Raw genomic sequence first — 21,872 nt, forward strand, 5'->3', positions numbered from 1 at the left:
ATTTTATTTCATTAAAATCACTTTCTAAAGAAGAATTACATAACTACAACTTTTATTGGCTGCCTGTAATTCATCTTTAACTACCATTGAGATTGTTTTGCAAAACAGACATACACTAGAGAATAAGTTCTTAAATAGACAGTGTTAACTGTTTTTTCCATTAAAATTAATAGATAATAGAAACAGATGCAAACTAATGCCCTTAGTAAGGTAAAAGCTGCAATGTGACTCTATCAGGTGTCATTTAACACTTTGGAAGCTCAGAAGCACTCATTAAGCTCATTTCCTCTTCTCACAAAGTTAGTCACTACTATGGGAAAAGGTAGACACTGATGGTGCTATGGGAAAAGAAATAAAGAAAGGGGAAACGTGAAGGCATTGGGAACAGGGCAAGCGCAAACAGATGCATAAAACTGATCAAAACATTTTTCTATTGTAATAGCTTATGTTCAAAGTGGTTTTAAACAAAACAAAACCACAACCAGAGAAGCATCATATTGGCCTACAACACACCTGTGGGTTCCTAGCACAGCTCAAAACCACTTCACTAGAACTTCCTTCTTCTAAGCGGGATCTAAACCTGACTTTCAGGAAAGAAATCTTAAAAGGTGCATTTAAAAGTACAAACCAGTCACTCAGTATGCACATTTTCTATTGCATACAAACAGACGTCAGCATCAAAACTTGTTGCTAACTTGCAACATTTAAGATAAGATTTTATATGATTATGATTCTACTAAAAAGTTGAATAGAAAAGGAGGCCTATTTTAGCAATAATGATTAAATATAATAAGCCCAGCCCATCTGTAGAACTTGACACCATTGCGTGTCAGTTCTTAGAGAGAAGCTAACTCCCTTTCTTCACACATTTCTACGGTTTCCAAAATGTAGTTTCCTAGAAAGAGGGGGGAAAGTTAATTTGATATAACAATAATTTCTGACAACAGTATTTACATGCTTAACTCTAAAAACCAAAGATTGAAAATACTTCCAAATATTTATTTGAAGGTCCTTCTACAATCTGCAGCACAGAACACTGGATCCCAACTTTCATTAAAAGAACTGAACATAAACTGGAGAAACAGTTGCCAAAAGCCTGGAACGATTCCTTTAGAGGTCATGAACCATTCAATTTATTTCAATCAGTGCCTTTTGTTTGTAGCCTTTGAACACGACAATGAAAAAAATATCCTTAATGTCTAACTACTGGAGGTAGCAACTGCAAGTTTCATGTATTTAGAGTGACAGGCTACAGTCAGATGTGTGGGTATAGGTTGATAGGAATTACAGATATTTCATAATCATAGTTCATAACAATATTGCTTGCTGTGACATATAAAATTATTACTGCATCCATCGTTTCGTTATTAATTCTGTATATAGGATATACTTCAGATTAACCAATGACCACATTATATAGACTATTATGGCACATAATAGAAGAAGTCATTTTTACTATATTTTATTGTATCACTAAACACACTGCATTGCTGGTATGAATAACACATATACAATTCCAAACTATTAGAGAAGCAGGGAAATAACAATATGATGTAAAGCAATTAAATGCCTGAAAGCATGTACTAAAAAGGAAGCAAACCATTTTTATTTTTATATTATTATTGTTATTATTATTATTATTGTTTTTTTTTTTTTTTTAACCAAAGTAACAATATTGTATTCCCCTCCCAAACTGCAGAGGTAACAGCTCCCACATCCTTCTGTTGATCAAGTCAGAGGTATGTTACCTTTGGATTATGTTTTAAGATCGCTTGCTTAAGAACTACTTTATTATTAAATTTCACATGTTGTACTGAAGATTCTACCTTAAAGAAACACTATACTGCTATCTCAGTAGTAGTCAGGAAATGGAAACACGTTTCCGATACATGACAAGAAAACAGTTTGGTCTTCTTTAAATCTCCAACCAGTCGTTGTGCTATGTCTAACATAAGGAAGGCATTAAGGGATCAGAGCACAGGGTGAACGCTAGGTTCACACCGGACACCTCGTTGTTTTTTGGGGATGGGGAAGGGGGAGGAATCATGTACTACGTGTTGTAACTCTGACAGCAAGTATTAAAGGTCAATTCACTGCTCACTGGGAGAAAAAAAAAGAAGTGGTTGTGTGACTGGCAACCACAGGGCAGAAAAAAGGCACAAGTGATGCTTGATTCTCCATCTGAATGTCACACGCACTTTTTCAAGTGCACCCATGCTCTGACTTCCAGTGGTGATACTCAATATCAGAGTCGCCCTACAGGGTAAACTCAAGAGACAACAGAGCAGGAAATCAGCAACAAGGTCCCTTGATAAACAGAATGATACACCATGAACGAAGTCTGCATTTCACATATTCATAAATTGCCTTTTTTTTTTTTTTTTTTGAGTACAGACTTACTTGCTTCTAAGTATCCTTAAATATTACATTGCTTTAGCCAATAGTTTGGGGGCCATTTCTGAAATCCTTCATCAGCCATGAAACCTATTGAATGAGGATGTCAGTGAAGCTTGGCTTGCGATGGAACTGCTTAGTTCTGTTCATATTCACATTTCCCTACCTGTCAGTAGAGAGCAGCTTTTGAATTACAATCCAACTCACTATTCCAACACATTCAAAGCACGCTGCTTTATAAGGGGCAGATCCTTAGAGAAGCAAGGCGGGTCTCTCCTGGAAAGACAGACCACAAAACTAAACTTTATCACATGTGATATTCTGTTCTGCCTATTTGTTGACTTCAAGCTCTTACCCTTCTTACCCGCTCTTCTACCATCACAGAACTTGTAATATCTGTAGGTGTGATGAAAGTGACATTTCGTAATCACAGACAGAATTTAAAAGTCTTGCTGTTTATCACATTTACTTAGAAGACCCTAGTATACACAAGCACTACACAAACTATAATTTTGTATAATGCAACTGCAATGAATCTGAACTCCACTAAGGCTTGAGTATGTTCAATTTCTCTGTTTATCTTCTTCTCATTTTCTTCTATATTTGTAAATTCCTAATACCAGGCAAAGGAGCTGCTGCTTGGACAGCCTCAGCAATAACTTCTCTTTTCCTGTCAGCTCTGTAAGACTGTGGATGTAAAAGACAGGGGGAAAAAAAAAAAGATGCTGGGCAAGAGCACATATAAAAAGTGATCAGGAGGGAATATATTACTGGAGTAGCAAGGAGAGAACACCAGGCTGCTTGAGTCTCTAAAGTAGGAAGGCCTTCCTGAACACTGGCTTAAGACTGAAAAGAACTTCTTTTTAGAAAAGAAAAGAAACAACTCATTTGAACAAGATCTTGTTCACTTTTCCTTTCCCACTCCCACAGAAGCGCACCACAAGAACAAGTCTGCAAGTCTTTTTACAGCTGGTAAAGATTCCAGTCAAGAGCTTACGTCCAACTATGGTCAACACTCAAAGATTAAAGAAAACCATGCTTTTCCTAAGCACCTTGCAACTCAAATCAAGTAGAAATGTAAGGTTAGTACACAAATTGCTCAATATCACAACTGCCATCCTACAATAAAACTGTTTGATTTCATGCTTCTGACTTGTAACACAGAGCCCAACAGAAAAATTGCTAAATGTGCTAAACATTTCTTGGTGTTGGCATCCTACAAAAGAGAAAATCATCCTTGCAAGTGAGGAGGAGTCTGCTACCATTTACATCTTTGAGCCATATGTCAACGCAAGGCAGGTGACATTCCTGTACTGCTAAAGCTGTTCAACTTCAGAGATTCTTTCTTATGCTTTTTATCTTACTGTGTTTGGATTTGATCTGATTTAACCTGCAATTCCTGCCATATGGTTTCTAGTTGACCTAAAAAGATCCAAGGCAGATACAGAATATTCTTCTACTCATTTCATGGTACTCCTCAAAACTGTCATTTGGCTTACTTCCCATGTGGCTAGCTGGCCTGTTTTCACTTCTGTTTGGTTTCATTTGAGGCATGCATTCTAGTTATCACCATTCATTTTCTCTGCAAAATTAAGGGTTACTTGTTGTTTAAAAGTAAAACTAAGCCAAGGAATATTTTTCCTATTTTGCCAAATCTTGTCAAACCATAAATATATTTTCTTTACAAGTTGCAAAAACCTTAAAAGAAAAACAAAGTTAGCTTTATTTCCATAAAGCATAACAGTGATTCATTGTTAAATGAGTTGCATGGCTACACACTTCAGGAAAACAAATAAGGCGTTTAGTTACTTCTATAATGCAGATTTTCATTTCAGTAATTATAATACATATTCCTATGGCTTCCAATACGGAAGTAAGCAAAAGTGAGCTTGAAAAACTGCTCATGTCAAAATCCTAGAAACAAATGAAGTTTGAATTTTTCATTCTTGGCTATTTAGATTCTAGAGGTCTCATTTCACACCATCTGAAAGTATGCTATATTTTTTACCAGTCATCAGGAAGAAATAGAACAGTTGATACTTTTATCATATCAGTGTTTACGGTGTGTCTTAGAAGAAAGCTTTGTTGTTCAATGCAAACAGCTACTCCAGTTTAAAACAAGTAGAGTTAAAAGAAATACTTTACCAAATGATGGAAATCGGCATCGGCTGGTGTCAGGTATGGAAGTTTGCTCTCTCCAAGTTCTTCAAGAAGCCTTTTTTTCTGTTTTGGGGAGTAACATTGAAGCACCAAGTTAGACGAATAATATTGAAACACATAGCTAGACTAAGAAGGAAGATAAAAGCAAATATAAAACTAGTTGTATTAAAAAGGCAAATGTGCCATTAATTCTCACCAAGTTGGAAAAATAATTAAGAATCTATAGATGCTAAAATCAGTAAAGATTTTCCACTTGACAGCAATTCACCTTACATAACAGAAAATAAGTATTTTTCCTTTCAAATTTTTTAGATAATCTGATCTTACTACACAGATGAAAATCCACACTGGTCCGATGTTCTTCAAACCTATGCTGACTTTGGACTTTGATACTCTTTTCTTATTTTGTTTTTCTACGTTGCTTTGTGGATCCAATAGATATAAGATTCACATTCCATTAAATGGCTAAATTTTTTTTATTAAAATAAAGAGCCTAAATTTTGGCCACATTCTGAAGTGATTGCTGAAATAGGTGTATGAATGAAAAACACAAAAAAACCCGCAACACAACAATCACAAAATGCAACCACCTAACGAAAACCACCGCTGACAATATTTAAAATGCCATACTCAGTGTGTGCATTTCCAGCAGACAATGAAACTCTGGTTTAATGCTGGAAGTGAGCGAAGAACCAGCTGACTGCATGGAGGATTTCTCTGACCCTTTATCTCTTAATTCCCACTTCAGCTCTGTTCTAGACAAAGGGATCTCCACCAGTGTTTAGTCAACACTATCACTGATGAAATGTTAAGAAAAATAAAGCTTAATTTTCCAAGACCTGTTTTTCCTTTTTTTTTTTTTTTTAACTAAAAAAAAAATAGAATTTTTGGATGCAGTTAACTGTGGAGCAAAGGATTTGGAAAGTGCAAGAGAAGTTTGAAACCAGCCACCAAACTTTTGGAGTGGAGCAATGCCATCCATGTCAATTCCATCCAAATTTATCTATCCACAAACATCATCTCAACATGAAATAAGCAGAGATTTAAAATTGCTACAGTGGAAGTACTGGCCTAGAAAGCTTACATTTTTTCCTTTGTTTCTTCTATCTTGCAAAGATGGTTTCTATACAAGCTTTGATTATTAACAAAAATTTACCAATAGAAATACAAGTCGAAGATCACAAAACCATGTTTGTTATCTGCAGCATTCCAGATAACAAAAGGATTCAAATTCTCATTTTTATTGCAATATTTTCAGCTACGTGAGCACTACCAGAAGAAATAACTGAAACTGCTGCTCGCTCTAAACTCGTTGTAAGAGGAAGAACAGATGAAAATGGAATATGGTTTTTAAAGGAATAGGGTTGTGATACAAAGGAAAAAATCATAACTAAAAAAGAAAATAAAATAAAATGAAGGGGTGGATAACAAACACTTTTCTAGAACTAATTTATACAGAAACAACTGCATCTTTCATCACTTAGATGTCACTGCAAATTGCTTATTCCATAGAGAATTCCTTGTTATAAAACAACATTTCCTATTCTTCTCATAAATTTCCCTTTTCATAATCTTTTCAGGTTGCAACTCTTTAATATGTTCCATATACAGTGAAAACAGATTTTTCACATTCAGGCAATCCTATTATAAAAAGCGAGGGGGGAGGGCTATTACATGTAATAACTCCTGGCTCATAACAAACACCTAAACAAGGAAAGGTGAACTATGAAGAATGCTAATACACATTTTATTCTGTGGTGGCAAACGACTGAAATTTAGGCACCAAGACAGAAGACAGACAGACTTAAATTAAGAAAGCAGCGTAGAAGATTTTAAGCTTTATAACTACCAGCTCAGACAAATTGAAATTTGAGCAGACAGTTCTCACATACACATCTCCACACTCACAATCTGCTGATCTTCTTGCAAGACCGACAACATAGCAGCACTGGAATTTGGAAAGCAAAACTGTAATTTCTCTAGGTCTCTAGTTTTCATCGGGGACACATTATATATTGACATCAAGTCATCGGTGAAGCAGAGCATAATGCAGCTTCAGATTATGTTGGCAGAAAATGACATGCTAATATGCTGTATATTCCAAAACAATAACTCTTTTCTATTATGAAAAGCTTGCTACAATTTTATTACATGAAATCACTGAAAACATTAGATTGCTTTTGTCAGCTGTAAAATAAAACCCATTAGACAGCAGAAAAAAAAAATCCTACATTTCAAACATGGACTCAACTGTGGGAAAAAGAGGTGGGAAGAAGAGAGATTCTGACAATTTCTTTGTCAAGTCTCAGCCTCCTGGCAAAAACACACACAACATTGAAATGCACTCTTGTGTATAGGTAGTACTCGCTCACATGTGATTGTCAGATCTGGCTAAGTGCCGCGCCTCAGCTGATGTACAGACTAATACACACAGCTGGGTGGTAGAACGCACTGCTCATCTCCTATGCGAGAAGCTGTCACACGGATGTCAGAAGCATCAAGCCACTCTCTAGTACCTCCAAAAAGTCAAAAAAAGAAAGTCTGAGGATCTAGCTGCGCCAGCTGGTTGATGCCAAGTGTGAGCACTGCTACATAAGCACTGCATAGAGCGCGTCTAATCCTTAAGTAAACCCTTGCATACAAAAAATTGCCTTTTCTTGAAGGTATCTTAAAAATATTTTGCTAAATCAGATTTTTACATTTTAGAAATTATTAGTGGCAAAACAGTTTATTCAGACAGCCATATTGTTTCTTATGTTTTGAATAACTGATTTTTGCAAACACGAGGCCACTCTGAAAGTCATGCCTCCTATTTATTTTCACGGAAACTACAACAGATAGAAAAAGCACTATAGTGCTATTTTGATAGAGCAAATTCTCAGCTACAAAACACTATTTTACAACGCAGTCATCACCATTAGCTATGCATTATTGCCACTCAAGAACAAGAGCCCGCCTGCTGTGCTCATAACAATCTGCATCAGAAGTGTCTACTGTCACCATTGCCACTGCTGAAACGCACCACCCACCACCTCACTGTGCTCACATCCACTGTTTGGTCTCCATAAACAATCAGTAAGCATCAATGAATGTCAGTGGGTGCCATTTTTTCCACACAGAATTCAATGACACGCCTTTGCTTCCTACACTCTTTCATGTCAGACACCATTCTGCCAGACTGCCTCTCTGCTGCCATCTGTCACACAGCACCAAAACGTAACAGAATATTGGTGGGAAGGTTCAACCTCTGCTGCCATACCATCAACACCCACCTCTGCTGTCATGGGCCAACGTAATAAAACAGGATGCATTACTTTCAGAGCAGCCTCACAGTCTACCATTTCAATCTGCACCATTCCTATAACATGACAACCTATAACTTTGTACTCCATTCCAGGAACCTTCTGGAATGCTGCACTTAGGCTTCCAGAGACCGGAATTAATATCAAAACACTAATACTCAATTTTAGAGCACCCTATGAGCTTCCTGCAGATACTAATAATATCTGATAATGTATTAGTAATAAAGAAACATACTCATAAGATGGTTGGTTATAAAATTCAGCACATGGAATAGCAATAGGTAGAATCTCTCAACCAAAATATGTACAAGTTATTTCATGGCACTGGAAGTAATGCACTGAACATTACAGAGCAACAAAGCCAATTCACACCAAAGTCACATGCCACAATGTAGTATTGTTATGCATATAGTTTATCTTCAAATTAAGTGATGAAAGGGAAAGATGGACTTAACGACATTTTCTAGCCAAGGAGCACGACAGTGTAAAAATTTTTGCAGCTGACATATTTTCCTGTTGTCAGTGCCATTCTCAAAAGGTTTCATTTCCCTCTTCATTGTAAAACAGAAGTTAAAAAAAGTAGGCTACAAAGCTTTGTCTGAAATGTAGAATTCCTATTTAGCTTCAAACAGGTCAGAAGGCAACAGTCTCCTCCCAGTTGATTGATTATTATTTTTGCTGAAACAATGTATTGAAAAGTAACTGCATTGAAGTTATTACTGAAATTACTGCTGAAAACAAATTTAAGGCCATAGCACCTCAACAATTTCTAACACATAAAAAATCTGAAAGCATTAAGCAGAAAAATATTGTTTTTCCAGTAGTTAGCATAAAATGCACTCAAGAAATCATTGTACAACTTGCAATTATGCACAGAAGCCAACTTAAGTCAATGCCAGCAGGACTTGCCTCCAAGATAACCCCCAGGGCTGTTTGCTTCCCATGAACGTAGGGGAAAGCGTCAGCTTTGCTACACCACCTAATCTCTCTGGGCCTGGAGCAGCATCCCATACAGATTAAAAAGTCAGTCACAGATCCAAGACATGGACAGACAATAATGCCCATAAAACATTTAGAAACGTTAGCTTTTAGTTCTACAGCAAGCACTCCCTCTTATGAGCAGTTAAAAAATACAACTTATTCAAATTAGCCTGTTTCCCAAAAACATGGCTGTTACTCACTGCTCTCGAAAGGTGCATCTCATTGTTCCCCCCCAAAAAAGATATTTCAGAAAAGAGGGCAATTTGAAACTTCAGATAAGTGCATTCCCAATGCATGAGGGAATGCAAGCAATTTGCATTCAGCTGTTGGGTACTTACCTTCACCTTACAATCAGCATTATGCAGAACAAAGCAGAAGATGAATCCCACTATGGAGAACATGCACAGAAAGATAATTCAGACAAATTGAACATCTCCCTGTTGCATTTATCTTCCTGTTGTCTTCCTATTTTTACAATTATTGATTTTCTCTCAGTCAGATTTTCATTTTTTGCAAGGATTTCATATACTCAATAAACTGGGGACCAACCATCTGTTATATTCTGCAGAAGGCTGAGAACAGGCTGGAAACTTGGATCACCTCTTCAGGCAAGTACCAGTGCACCAGATAAGCAGAAAATAGCACCATCAGCAAATTTCAGGGGGCAGTTATTTTGGCCTGGGTTGTTTTTTCTTTTTTTTTTTTTTTGAAGGCCTCAAATCAAAGATTAAGAAAGTATCATCTCCACCTTCATATTGTTTTCATCAGTAGCTTTTTGTTTCACAAGAGGTTATCAGAGTTAGATGGCAGCCCCTACTTCCCCTACTCAAAACACATACCCTCACAACAGAACTCAACCACAAGCTCAGACACAAACATTTGGCTTTCCATAAGTCCCTCTCTTCTATTAGCTTTTCTCCCCCATAAGACTGCACAGTAGGGTCTGTGTGGTTTTGTTGTTGCTGTTTTTAAGCTAACTGTTCTAGAATGCAGATTTAGTTCAGGTTGTTGATGAAGGAAAAGGTTAGCACTCTCAAATGAGAGAGAGAAAGGAGGAAGATTAAATAATTCACATGGTCAAAATTTTGTGACACCTTAATAAAGTCCCATCTACAAAAAAAGCCATCACTTCACAGGAACTTCCATAACCTTATCCCCCAACATTCTTTCACATGATTATTAGAAAAAAAAAATCAACTTCAGGATATCTACTTAAGGCAGGAATGTGATTTTTGAATTTGACATTTCTTTAAAGTATGAGGCTTTCCAAGTGTTACCTATTAAAACTTCAGAGCAACCAAGATCCTTCAAGTGGCTCACTAAAACCAGTTATGTCAGAAGCAAACCTAGAGTAATAAAAAATACATTCTAAGTGCACTATTACAGCTTTTATTTCTCCATTATCACATATATTAGATTTCAGAATTTTTTTCTTCCAATTATTTCTGTAAATGCCACTCATTAAAAGATCTTAAGGGACTGGTCAATTTTACAGCACCATTTATTCACATGAAAATGTTATGTTTCCAGATTACCCTTCATTACAGTCAAGATTTACCAACAGCCTTGTCCGTGCTACATTCCTTCTGTCCGAAATACTGGCAGGCATCTGACCATACTATTCTGTGCTTTGCATCCTACAGCTCCTCCACCCTCCCCACAACACAATACACCAAAACCATTTTCATCTTAATGACAAGAGCTTATATTATTCTCTATAAACGAATGTTCAGATTATCTACAACTACAGATTTTTAACAGCCCATAACTCCATTTCCGAACAACACTGCATTTCAGCCTGCTGGTTATTTAATACAACACCATGCATCTGGCTCTCCCACTGCGACGCAAGCAGACCTCAGCTCTACCACCAACCTCTGCAACTGAGCAGCTGTCTAAAGGACTGCTTGATGCTCTCTCCTGTGAAGGTACTGCTTGGCTTTACTTACTGATTTCAGCCTCTTTTCACCTCCCTCATAAATCAGCAGGCCCAGGTTCTGGCACACACACACAGACCAGTCATGCATACATACAACGTACTTGACTGATGTAACTGAACCACAAGTTAATTTATGCACTGAGGCAGCTTAGCAATGTGTGAAAAGTGTCTTTGCTAACAGTATCCCCTCTCTGACCGCTCTGAGATGTTAAGTGCCCCTTAATTGTTGTTTTAACCTACAGGAACATTACTCTTTTGGCCAGTGGCTGTTAATGGAACAGAACTGGCCATTTTCTCATCCAGTTGAGCACAAATTTGTCACACATGGTTAAGTGCTTTATGTAACTATAATAGAAATTTCAAATGATAAATCATTCAAATTCAGCCTCTTTTTGCTGACAAAATGTCCCTGAGCCTCCTCATTGTACCATCCTGATACCAACCTGCATTCCTTGGTCCCCATATCATTTGTACATCCTTTTCCAACAGGGACCATTCAGCAAACAGATCAGCTGTATCTGACGAGAACTTCACAACTTTGGGTGAAAATGACCAAGTTTCGATTAGATATCCAATTATTTTTTCTTCACATTTAGATGTGGGCAAGAGCACACACGCACATCTAAGAAAATATTTAAAAGAATGGATACTTTTAGGATCAATATGTTGTTTGTGGATCACAAGGAACAAATAAGGATACCAGGGAATTTTTGCCTGCCGTACTTTGCAGAGTTTCGTTGAAAAATTGTTAATAGATGTTGAGAAACCAGATTTTCTAACCGAGTAATCAGATCACCTCCACTGAACTGGAAGGCAAAGACCTTTTTTAGTGACTGTCACCAATAATTGATTCTACACAATGCAGCAAAAATACCTCTATCCATCCAGTCCCAAGGAATCAAGTACAATGGTTTGATTAGGTGTGAAATCCAGAGCAATCCTTTAACGTAGAAAAGGATTCAATAAACTTTAAAACCAGATAAAGTAAAAATAAATTGTAAGAAAGGCTAACAGTGAAAAGAGGATACATTTGGTAGTGTTTCCTGTAGACTGAACAACCTGTTAAGACGAGGTCTATTTCTCCCCCCCCAATATATTTGCACCTCACTTAAGATGGGACCTTTGGTTTCCACAGAAATACTTCAAAGCACTGAACTTTCATAGTTAAAGAAGATGTATGCATGGAGGCATGCCCCATAATAAGCAGACATCTGGATTTGTGTCGTGAAAGAACAGTTACTTTGAAGTCACTACAAGGAATGCAATCAGCTATGACTTTTGACAACCTCTCTTTGGAGATGCCCTCCACCAACCAGTGTGAGAAAGAAAACTGGCTACAGGAAAAGACAATACCATATTCCTGTGGGAAATTTAGACCTGTTGATCAAGGTGATACCTTTTGAAATTGAGATAGAAACCAAGACTGAACTTGCAATTTCTGTTGTGGGTACAGTTGATTATAGCCTTTTATCCCATCACATACTTTCCATTCAAATTACTAAAGCTGATTCTTAAGATTCCTCATATGATCTAGGCAAACAGCACTGCTTACAGATGAACTATCAGAACCACCTGCAAGATCAAAGATGCAATGAACTTTCTTGCAGCTTTTCATCATTTCAAGGAAATACTGGGCTTAGCAGGGATCCTGGTCTAGCCATATCTACATTTTACGTGTTAAAATATCACTCAGAAGAAACAGCAGTCAAAAGTAAAGTTAAAATAAAATGGATGCTTGAAAAAAAAATATATAAATTTTTCCTTACGTACCTAAGTTTAGCTAAGTTCGGTTTCCAAAGTTCCCTTGATAACAATTCTGAAGATAGTGTTAATGTAGAAAGAACAGGTGCTAAGTGCAAATGCTTGTGCCATGCAGTTGTCTACAGGGAAGATCAATAAGGAGCTAGAGCATTAAATTTCACAAACTGTAACTGTCATGTCTATTACATACTACTTGAACATCTTCGTGGGCCTTTTTTTTTTTTAACAGAAAAAAAGTTATTTTCCACATACTTTATTTGCAGAATAAGCACCACAAAAAGTATAAAAACACTCACAAATCTGGTAAAATTTGAAGACCTTAACAACCATCTTCAACATCATATTTGATTATTTAAGAGGATTCTTCATTCCATAATAAAAAGATGCTAAGACTGTCAAAAGCCTTAAAGATAAAAAGAAATGTGTTCCAGCAACACTTTCCGCATGTGTTCATCACATTTCACCAAATACTGAGCCTTTTAATGTTACTTCTGAGATTATTTTTGAGACTACATACCACACTCACAAAATCACTGCAGACAACAGAAGGGTATTCAAGGTCCCCTGTATTTCAGTTGCAGAAGCAGCACCCTGATGCCTGTTCCCCACAGTGCTTTGTCCTTTCTAAGGACACAAACACAGATCTTCCTGTAAATGTTTCTTACACTAGAAGAGCCTTTGAGCAGAAGTTCTGTGCAAGTCTCCCATCCAGTCCTCAAAACCATTTAAAGGCAGCTATCACAGATTTGTGATCACAGTTCAACAAATGTGGTGTCACAAAGATTGTCGACATTCTTCTGAAACAGCACAGTCAACAAATAACATTTTTAAACCTACGCAGGAGTACAAAGTTACTATGGTGTCAGCATTCTTTATTACCAGTTTTCAAGGGAAAACATAAGGTAGATGAGTTTAATACAATAATAATCTAATAATAATCTACACCACTGATGATGACAATAACACTCACTTAAACCTATAATCTGCAGTTGTTGCCTTGGCATAAGAAAACTATTAATAAAACCCTGATGAGTTTGGGCATCCAAGTTAGACAAGGATATTTCTGTGTTGGATTTATTGAAAGAAGATGATTTCTTGAAGCAAGAATGAGTTAGAGAAAAAAAACTCTCAAACTGAACAATTCAGATGTAGCGCAAAATTCAACCTTAGTTAATTTTGTTTAGTTTGACAGCTTTGTTTTGTTCACAGCCTCCATAATAAGCCACATGGGGAACAGAAAGCTAACATTTAACATTAGGTTGGCAGATGATTAGCAAAACCCAGAGTCTAAAAGAACACTAGGCAAGTTCAGACCAAAAACAAGGAGTTCAATTTAAAAGAAAGGATAATTAGCACTGGAGAAGAGCACCACTGCATGAGATGAATTTGCCATCATGAGAATTCTTTTTATATCAAGTTTGGATATTTTTTCTAAATGATACGTTTTAGTTCAGCGGTTCCCAACAGACTGCAATGAATCATCCATATTTCCCTCATTTCTGCACATACAGCCTAACCAAATAAACTGTAAGCAGCAGAGACGCTGACTGTAAGTTTGATTCCTCTTATTCCTCAGTTTGGTTTTGTTTAATCATTTTGCCAGGTACCTGTGGTCGGTGAATCAGGAGGCACTGGTCTAGTTCTGTAAGAACATACTTCATTGGAGTCATAAAGCTGGTATTAAGAACCCTTCTGCATCACAGCTCAAATGAGCTTGGACAAGAGTTGTCGGGATCTGTATTTCATTCTACTTGGTGCCTTGACAGTATAATCATAACGTCAATGCACTACAGTGAAAGAAAGGATTCTTCAGTTTTCTTTCACTCACATTTGAGAAAATTTAAGGTCTTCGCACAATTTAAAGAATAAGCTTAGGGAGTGCTAACAGGTAAAACACAAGAGAGCACTGGTCTACTCTACAAGAAGTAGAACTGCTGAGCCTTTTCCTTTGTGCCAAACCAAGGAACACCTCATAATGTAAGTCAACATTTTGCTTAAGAATGCATTTGTTGAGCAGAATTGAGAACTGCTCGTTTTGTGGTGCTCTTTTTTCTCTCAACTAAAGCTTTAAAAAAATCCTAATTCTTGTGAAGACTGTTTTCATTTTTATCTCTTGCACATACGGACTCATTTCTTATTATTTTTTCTAATGCTTGCAGTGATCAGCTCTAATTGCGCAGAGCAAAAGTGCTACTCATCTAAAGCAGCCATGTGCAAAAATTGTTTCTTAAGCCTTCTGCGTACGTTTGCTCAGGGAGGTTCAGGGAGACATTTGACCTTCCTTTTTCCACATGTATTTATATTCCTAACTGGCCGAAAAGTCAAGGTAGTCTGGCTGCTGTCACTGCCTGTACTTGAGAAGAAGCATGGTAGTGACAAGCCCTTTTTTTTTCCCCCTTCAAAAGTCACTTCTTCCCAATCCAAAGTATATTTTCAAATAGAGATTTCTGAAGGTAAGAAAGACAGGTGAGCAGACAAAGGACCATTCCAGATTTCCTCACAGCTCTCCTGTGTCCCATTTGGTCTCTTCAGATAAACAAAAAGATAAACTAGATTTACACTACTGCATATCCCCATATCCCAACTGTCAAATTCAACAAATGAACAATTCCTACTAAGAGTACTAACTTAATCAAGCTTTGTTTTCTTCTCAAATGAAGAGAGGCAGCCACACTGATCTGCAACAAATACTCAAGCTGCATCAGATTGATAGGAAAATGCACACACAATCAATCAATCCTGTGGAAACATTCAAAACTGAACCCATGAGGTAACCCCATAAATGAAATGTACAAAAAAAATTGGGCATTTTTAAAATACATAAATTATTACATAAGAACATCAAAAGTGCACAGTAAATCAGAGCAAGTGAAGGAACAGGGATGGTAAAGAGAGGTAAAAGCACTTAATAACAAATCCACAAAAAAAAAAAGAAATCTAATTTGAGGGTAAGACAGAGAAGGATTGTCCCGAACTATTAAAAAAAATAGTTTTAAAGGCATACAGGCAGGTCTCTATCTAAGTGAATAGATCATGAGCACTTTAAATTCAACTCTCTTGCTTCCTCGGAGGGTATTTCCAATATGAAAACAAATAAATTTCATTTCCCTCAGAATGTCTACAGCAACTTAAGTCAACCATTTTATAATTTGATGCAATGGTTTTGTATGTTGGGGTACTCTCAACCTGAAATTCTAAAATCTAGGCCACCCTTTTTGACACATAGTATGCATGTGTTAAAACTATCTGAGTGACAGCAGTGCAGATGCATTAATAACAGAGGCTGAGGGCAAGGAACTGACATTAAGAGAAAGCTGCCAGAGTCATCTTTGTTCTTATTTGCTGGATTCATTGCAGGATTACTTACTTAGCTTTCTAAAGGGGAATCGCTTCACCAGTAACTAGAACTCAAAAGAGGAAAAAAAAAAAAAACGGTCAACATAGAATAAATAAATAAATGTATTTATTGTGAAGATTTTAAAATTCAATGCTATCAGACAAAAGCAACAGTTAACGGTCAATATTTAATACCACATGTGCTGGAAATCCCATCTTGAATAGAAATGAGAAAGCTTTTACAGTCTGGAAACGGTTTGAGGCCCTTTGTGAAACACCTTGGTTGTCTCAATACAGAGCTAAGCTTCCATAGGACAAATGCCTCAACTCATTGTAATTTGAATTAATTCATTGTTTAGCAATCTCATTAGATTTTTACTTAGGAGTTGAACTAAAAACATCCACATTACCTACTAATCTTGGCAATTTTTAAGTCTATTTGTTCTTGCCACCATATTTGCAAAAAAACACAGGATGAGCGGGATCCCTACCACAGTATTTATTCAAGGACCTTTTCATTACCACCAGAATAATTTTCGACAATTCACACATTTCCAGCTAATAAAGAGCAAAAAGTCTTTTTTTTTTTTTCTGCAAAAGCTAGAATAATGTTTGAACAACAGTAGCAGAAAGATCACCCTTAACATGCATGAGAGAACTGTTCCGCCAAAACAAAGCACAGCAATCTGTACAAACCTTGGTAAGGCATTACAACAGGCTTCTACAGCATGCCATTGTTAAACATATACTCTATATACAAATGTATACTATCTCTCTATATAAATGTGTACTCTACCTTCTACAGCTGCTCATTCACTTGCTTTTGTTCAGAAAGTTGACAAGTTAGCTGTTCTATGCTTAGAAGTTTTCAACAGTCTATTACGAAAAGACTCACATTTGTTCGCGTTACACACCACGGGGATTAAAAAGAAGTTAATATATATCTATTCAAAACGATGGTGCAGAAAATAACTGTGTTGTACAGTTCTCAGGCTATGACCCGCTTAACTTCATTCACAGAATGTACGATCCATCACGTACAAAAACACTGTGGAAAATGTGAGGTGTTAGTAAATACCACCGTTAGTGAGAAATTCTGCTAATTATTACACTAAATAAGCATAGTCAACAGGCCAGAGCAGTGAGAGGGCATGTTTCAGGGCACTAAATGGCTGCCTTGAATGGAGACGAATATATTACAGTGCCCTCGAACAATAAAACAATTTCCCTGACACTTACAAATCCAGGCAGCTCTAGCAGCACAGATGAAGAGCTCATGACTGTACTTGGCATACGGCGATGTTTCAGTGCCACCTAGTGACGTGCACTTTAACTTTATTGTCTCTTAAGATTTATAGGACATGAAGAGTTCAAAAGCTAAAGCAGTTCAGCAGAGCCCGCAGAGCAGCGGAGAAAGGCCGCGCTGCGAAGGGAAGGCACATGAGGTCACCATGCGACAACCTCCTCCATGTCCTTTAACATTAAAATACTTACTTAAATGGCTGATAAAGGTTTCTAAACATTTTTATTACAAGTTGCTCTTCTAGATAAAAGAGAAACACCTTGCAGAAGCAAGAGAAAATAGTATGCACTGAAGCTTCCACTATGCACAAGACAGCTTGGATATTTTACGATGCTGATTTTATTCTATCTAAATCTTCAACTTAAATCATTTTCAAAATGTTTGTTTTCCTTGATTGAATAGACTTATTATCTGGAATGGTTTCATGGCTTAAGAAAGCATTTTAGAGACCTCAAACTAAGCACACTGATTCCCTCTCTTTGCATTTTGACACTTCGTATGCTTCTGCCGCTGCACTTATTATTACTGTAATGGAGCCTGGAGCCATTTCACATTGCCATTGCCCTGCTGCACTTCTGCTGAGTATTGCTACAGGTGATTTCTTAGGTTGATGCAAACTAGCTGAACTTTACAGTGCAACCTAGCCAAGAAGAAGCTGAAATATTTCATGCTGACTACAAATGGATGCAGGTTGAACTCCAGCACAAATTCCTATAAGTGACAAAAACTACAAATTCACGTGCTCAGGTCAAGTAAAAGTCACTGACTAAAAAAGAGATGCTAAAATAATCCACTATAATCCATGACCGAAATTGCAAGTGAAGGTTGGATTGAGAAAGTTTATGGAGGCCATTTGAAATGGAATTCTTATTTTCCAATTGATCAAAACTAGGTACTGAGGGACAAGGTTTAGTGGGCATGGTGGTGATGGGTTGATGGTTGGACTAGATGATCTTAGTGGTCATTTCCAACTGTAATGATTATATGGTTTTATGATGCAAAGTGCCTAGACACTGCAGGACTAAAAATCCCTTAGAAAGAAAACTGAGAAAGCTTCACTCAGTACACAGCACACTGTAACTAAGTTCAGAAACCTCTAGAGCAAGTATACATATGATATTTAATCCATACCATACTTCAGGCATCAAACTGCTACCACAAGAATCAATACTGCCCCTACTTTCAGTGGCAAATTAAACAACAAAATAATCTTATTCCTTGCATGTTAGAGAATTCTACTCATATTATGTCTCCAGGATTAAGGTTTCTTTCCATAAATGTACTTGCTCTTGTATCTCAAGATGATTAATCAACGCTCAAACAAAGGCCTTAGACATTCCATGTTCATCATCATATTCCCAGAGATGCTGATTACTTAAAAACACAGATGATTTCAGCATGGATAGCCATGTACTAAGAAATGAATTGCTTTTATACAACAAAATCATCAAGTTGGGGAACAATTTTGCATTAAACAAAACACATTTGCAGGGAACTGTCTTTACTAGAACCTTAGCAAAACAACTTTAGCAATCACTTAAATCTATCTTATTTCACTACCACAAATAAATTAATAAAAAGTGGCTTGTTGTTCCATTTTACTTTGTTTTCAACATTGTTTTAATTAGAAATAGTAGTTCATTGTTACTAGGTTAATCATAAAAATACAAGCTTCAGAGAGTATTAAAAAAAGAATCACTTTACCATCACCTTTCTTTCCCAAAGCCGATAGCAATTTAGAATGCATTAAAGAGCATAAGAAACTTCAACACAATTAATCTGCTCTTACTTTAATAGAAACAGTAAGTTGTACTATGTTTCTGATACAGTAATTCCCTTTCAAAATGATGTGACAAAAAGCAAGTGTGCCCTGGTTTGAGAAGCACAATGCAAGCAATACCAACTCCTCTACAACTGTATTTTACAGTTCCCAGAAATACTAAATGAGGGCATGCTGGACATCAATAAAACAGGTTTACTCCCATCAAACTGCTCAGCAGTGGAGAGGGAAGGAGAGAAAAGAATACTGTTTCCTGCTTGCCTTAAGGAATTCTTTTGAGTACAGCCACAGAAGAGCTTTCTTTTGGACATGAACAGCTGATTCACAAGACAGCTCCTGCTATGAACTCCAGTGTAAAACTACAGTAACTGCAAGTAAAGCAGAGCGATGCTGAGCTTTAGTAATATATAGCTCAAAAAATACTTCTGTTTAGTATTAAACACATTATTATGTGGTTATTAATTCTTATTCAAATATCAAAAATAGTAGATCACACTGATGTCTTGTATAGTAGTAATTACTCACAGGCTCCTGAAGTGCCACATAAAATAGCTAGACTGAAATACAACCATGAGTCCCAAGAAATCACTTTAATATGCATCTTATGGAAAAATACTGGTTATTATTAACGGATGGTTGTCATATAGGAAGGCTACTATATTGCACTGGGTTTTATTCACCCTGTTGCTGAAACTGTCTCTTTTCTGCTGTCAAGATGCTTTTGCTATATGTAAATATTTAATGCTATTAACATCATTCACTCAGTGTTTGTATTGTCTGATCAAGCATCTATTACTGTCTGCTAGATACATTTAAGGACAGCATTTTTTCATGTCTACTGCTCAGTCACATGCAGACCCTACTTCTCAAAGGTTCTTCAAAGTTCAATAATTCATTAAACACTGTGCAAAGGTCTGTATCTTTTGTAGGAATGTCTAACTGCAGAGTATGAAAATTATTACAGTATCTCTCTAATAAAAAGTTGTGTTGTTTTTTTTTTTTTAAAGTAATGACATTGCATATTGTTCACAGGTATTTTACTCTGGTGCATGTATACACCAAATTCATGGAATAGGCCATAGCACTTTACACAATAATGAGACTGTACTTTTACTGAGCGTTGTGGAAACAAACTTTGTGTCACCAGAACTCCTGGGTAAGAAATACAACTTTTGATAGAAGTCAGAGTATGCTGGGTGCATTTTAATACATGTAATTCTCTGAAAACAGAACAAAAAGGTCAGTTTGTCCTCTATGTGCAGTTGCATGCATCACCACATTTTTCTATTTAACTAAGTTCATAGTATTGAATGTAATAGACCTATCACTTGTCAATATGCAAATACAATATTATTGTATCAACACTATCTCTTGATGCATATTCCAGTAAAACACCTTTGACATCAGATTTCCAAAAGTCCTACTAAAGACTGAAGACAAGGACAAGACAAATTGCTACATTTCTCAAAAGACTTACCAAGGATTAACAGATCTCTTCAAATCAGTCTCTTAGCTTGTATGCGAGAGTGACATCTGGATACGAAAATAAAAACTCAAGAATTATGTACCTACAGTCTTAATTTCGCCCACATACAAAACAATAGATGAGGGCAATACTGGAGTGATTGGGCTTTCGAGGCCCTTGAAGTTGATTTGTTTGCTTGTATGACTTATGTGGAAGCAACTAAACAAACAGAGTTTATAAAAAATCTCATTCAGAAGAACAAAAGAAAAATATATAACAAAAAAGTATTTTAAACATATTGCTGTCATGATTCTTAAGAGAGAATGTTGTAATGAAAGAAGAATAATTAGCTATATGAGACTTAGAGAAATGTTTAAATGGTCCAAAACAAAATTTTGTTTGAAATCTTCACTTCAGTTTAGACAAAAGGGAATCATTTTTTAATTTATTTTTTAATTAGGAAGCAGTAAGCATCACAAACAGACAATCATAGGAAGTGCAAGCCAGCACAATTATTCCTTCTATCCCAGTGGACGATCACCCTTTATGAACATATGACAAGATCCAGCTATTCATCAACAAGACTAGAAGGAAATGAAAATGTTGAATTCACAAGATCTGCCTTTCAGTTAACATCCTTAATGTAAATTAGGGTTAAATGTGAATAAAATTAATATTTAATCACTTGAAAAACTTCCATTCCTTTCTTCTCTTTAAACGCTACAACTTAATTATAAAATAATGTAAAACAAGTGTAAATTTAAAAGGATCATTTTGAAGATTTGCATTAATAGTTCAAGACCTACTGACACTGAAGAAAAGAAGGGGAGTCCCAACATTATGTTGCTTTAAAGTAACTGTGTGATTCTATTCCTTGCCAACAGACAGCAGAGCAGAAAGGCCCAGGGGAGAGCAGTGCAGAGAAGCAGAGTGACAGAGGGAGGCTGATCCCTCAACAAAGACAGGCAGGAATGGCTGCAGACAGGGAGTAGAAGCCCAGTGTCCCACCTACTAGAAAGGGTGCTCCCCATTGTACCACAAAATAAAAAGTTTATGTCATATAGGTGCACAAACCAATATGTAATGATGATGCAGCAGTGTACAGTGCGAAATCAGGAAAAAAGGCTCCAACACAGCAGCTTTCTGAAGTCTTGCAGTGCTTATGCAGACTGAACTGCTGCTCTTTCAAGCTTCTGTACCAAAATCCCACACAAATCCTATATCCCTCATGGTTTAGCACACAGTCGTTACCATTACATGGTCCACATCTATCATCAGTTACTGTGCTAAGGGAAAGCTAACAATTATTTCCTATTCTAGCACATAACTTTTTAAATGGTAGAAAACAAAAGCTCAGTTTTTCATAACTTTGTTTCTGTGAAAGATAATTTGCCTACAAATACCTAATGGGGTTAACTCTGTCACTCTTAGCTATGCATATGTTTCATAGG

At 36.6% G+C, this 21,872-nt stretch overlaps 1 protein-coding gene across 10 annotated transcripts in view; it reads right to left on the minus strand.

The window, feature by feature from the left end:
• The window catches only part of FTO (FTO, alpha-ketoglutarate dependent dioxygenase), a 232,702-nt gene that overhangs the window by 188,581 nt on the left and 22,249 nt on the right, over window positions 1–21,872 (minus strand). For 9 of the 10 annotated variants that reach the window (XR_002442136.1, XR_002442138.1, XM_021408379.1 and 6 more), the window contains exon 2: window positions 4,540–4,617. Coding sequence is in view for 6 of the 10 variants with exons in the window: in XM_021408379.1 (XP_021264054.1) it covers window positions 4,540–4,617 (78 nt within the window). In the remaining 4 variants the exon portion in view is untranslated. Of the gene's footprint in view, window positions 1–2,560; window positions 2,671–4,539; window positions 4,618–21,872 lie in introns of all 10 variants that reach the window. The other variant, XM_021408382.1, reaches the window with a different exon arrangement.

The sequence above is a fragment of the Numida meleagris genome, chromosome 10 (assembly GCF_002078875.1).
Source record: "Numida meleagris isolate 19003 breed g44 Domestic line chromosome 10, NumMel1.0, whole genome shotgun sequence".
NCBI lineage: Eukaryota > Metazoa > Chordata > Aves > Galliformes > Numididae > Numida > Numida meleagris.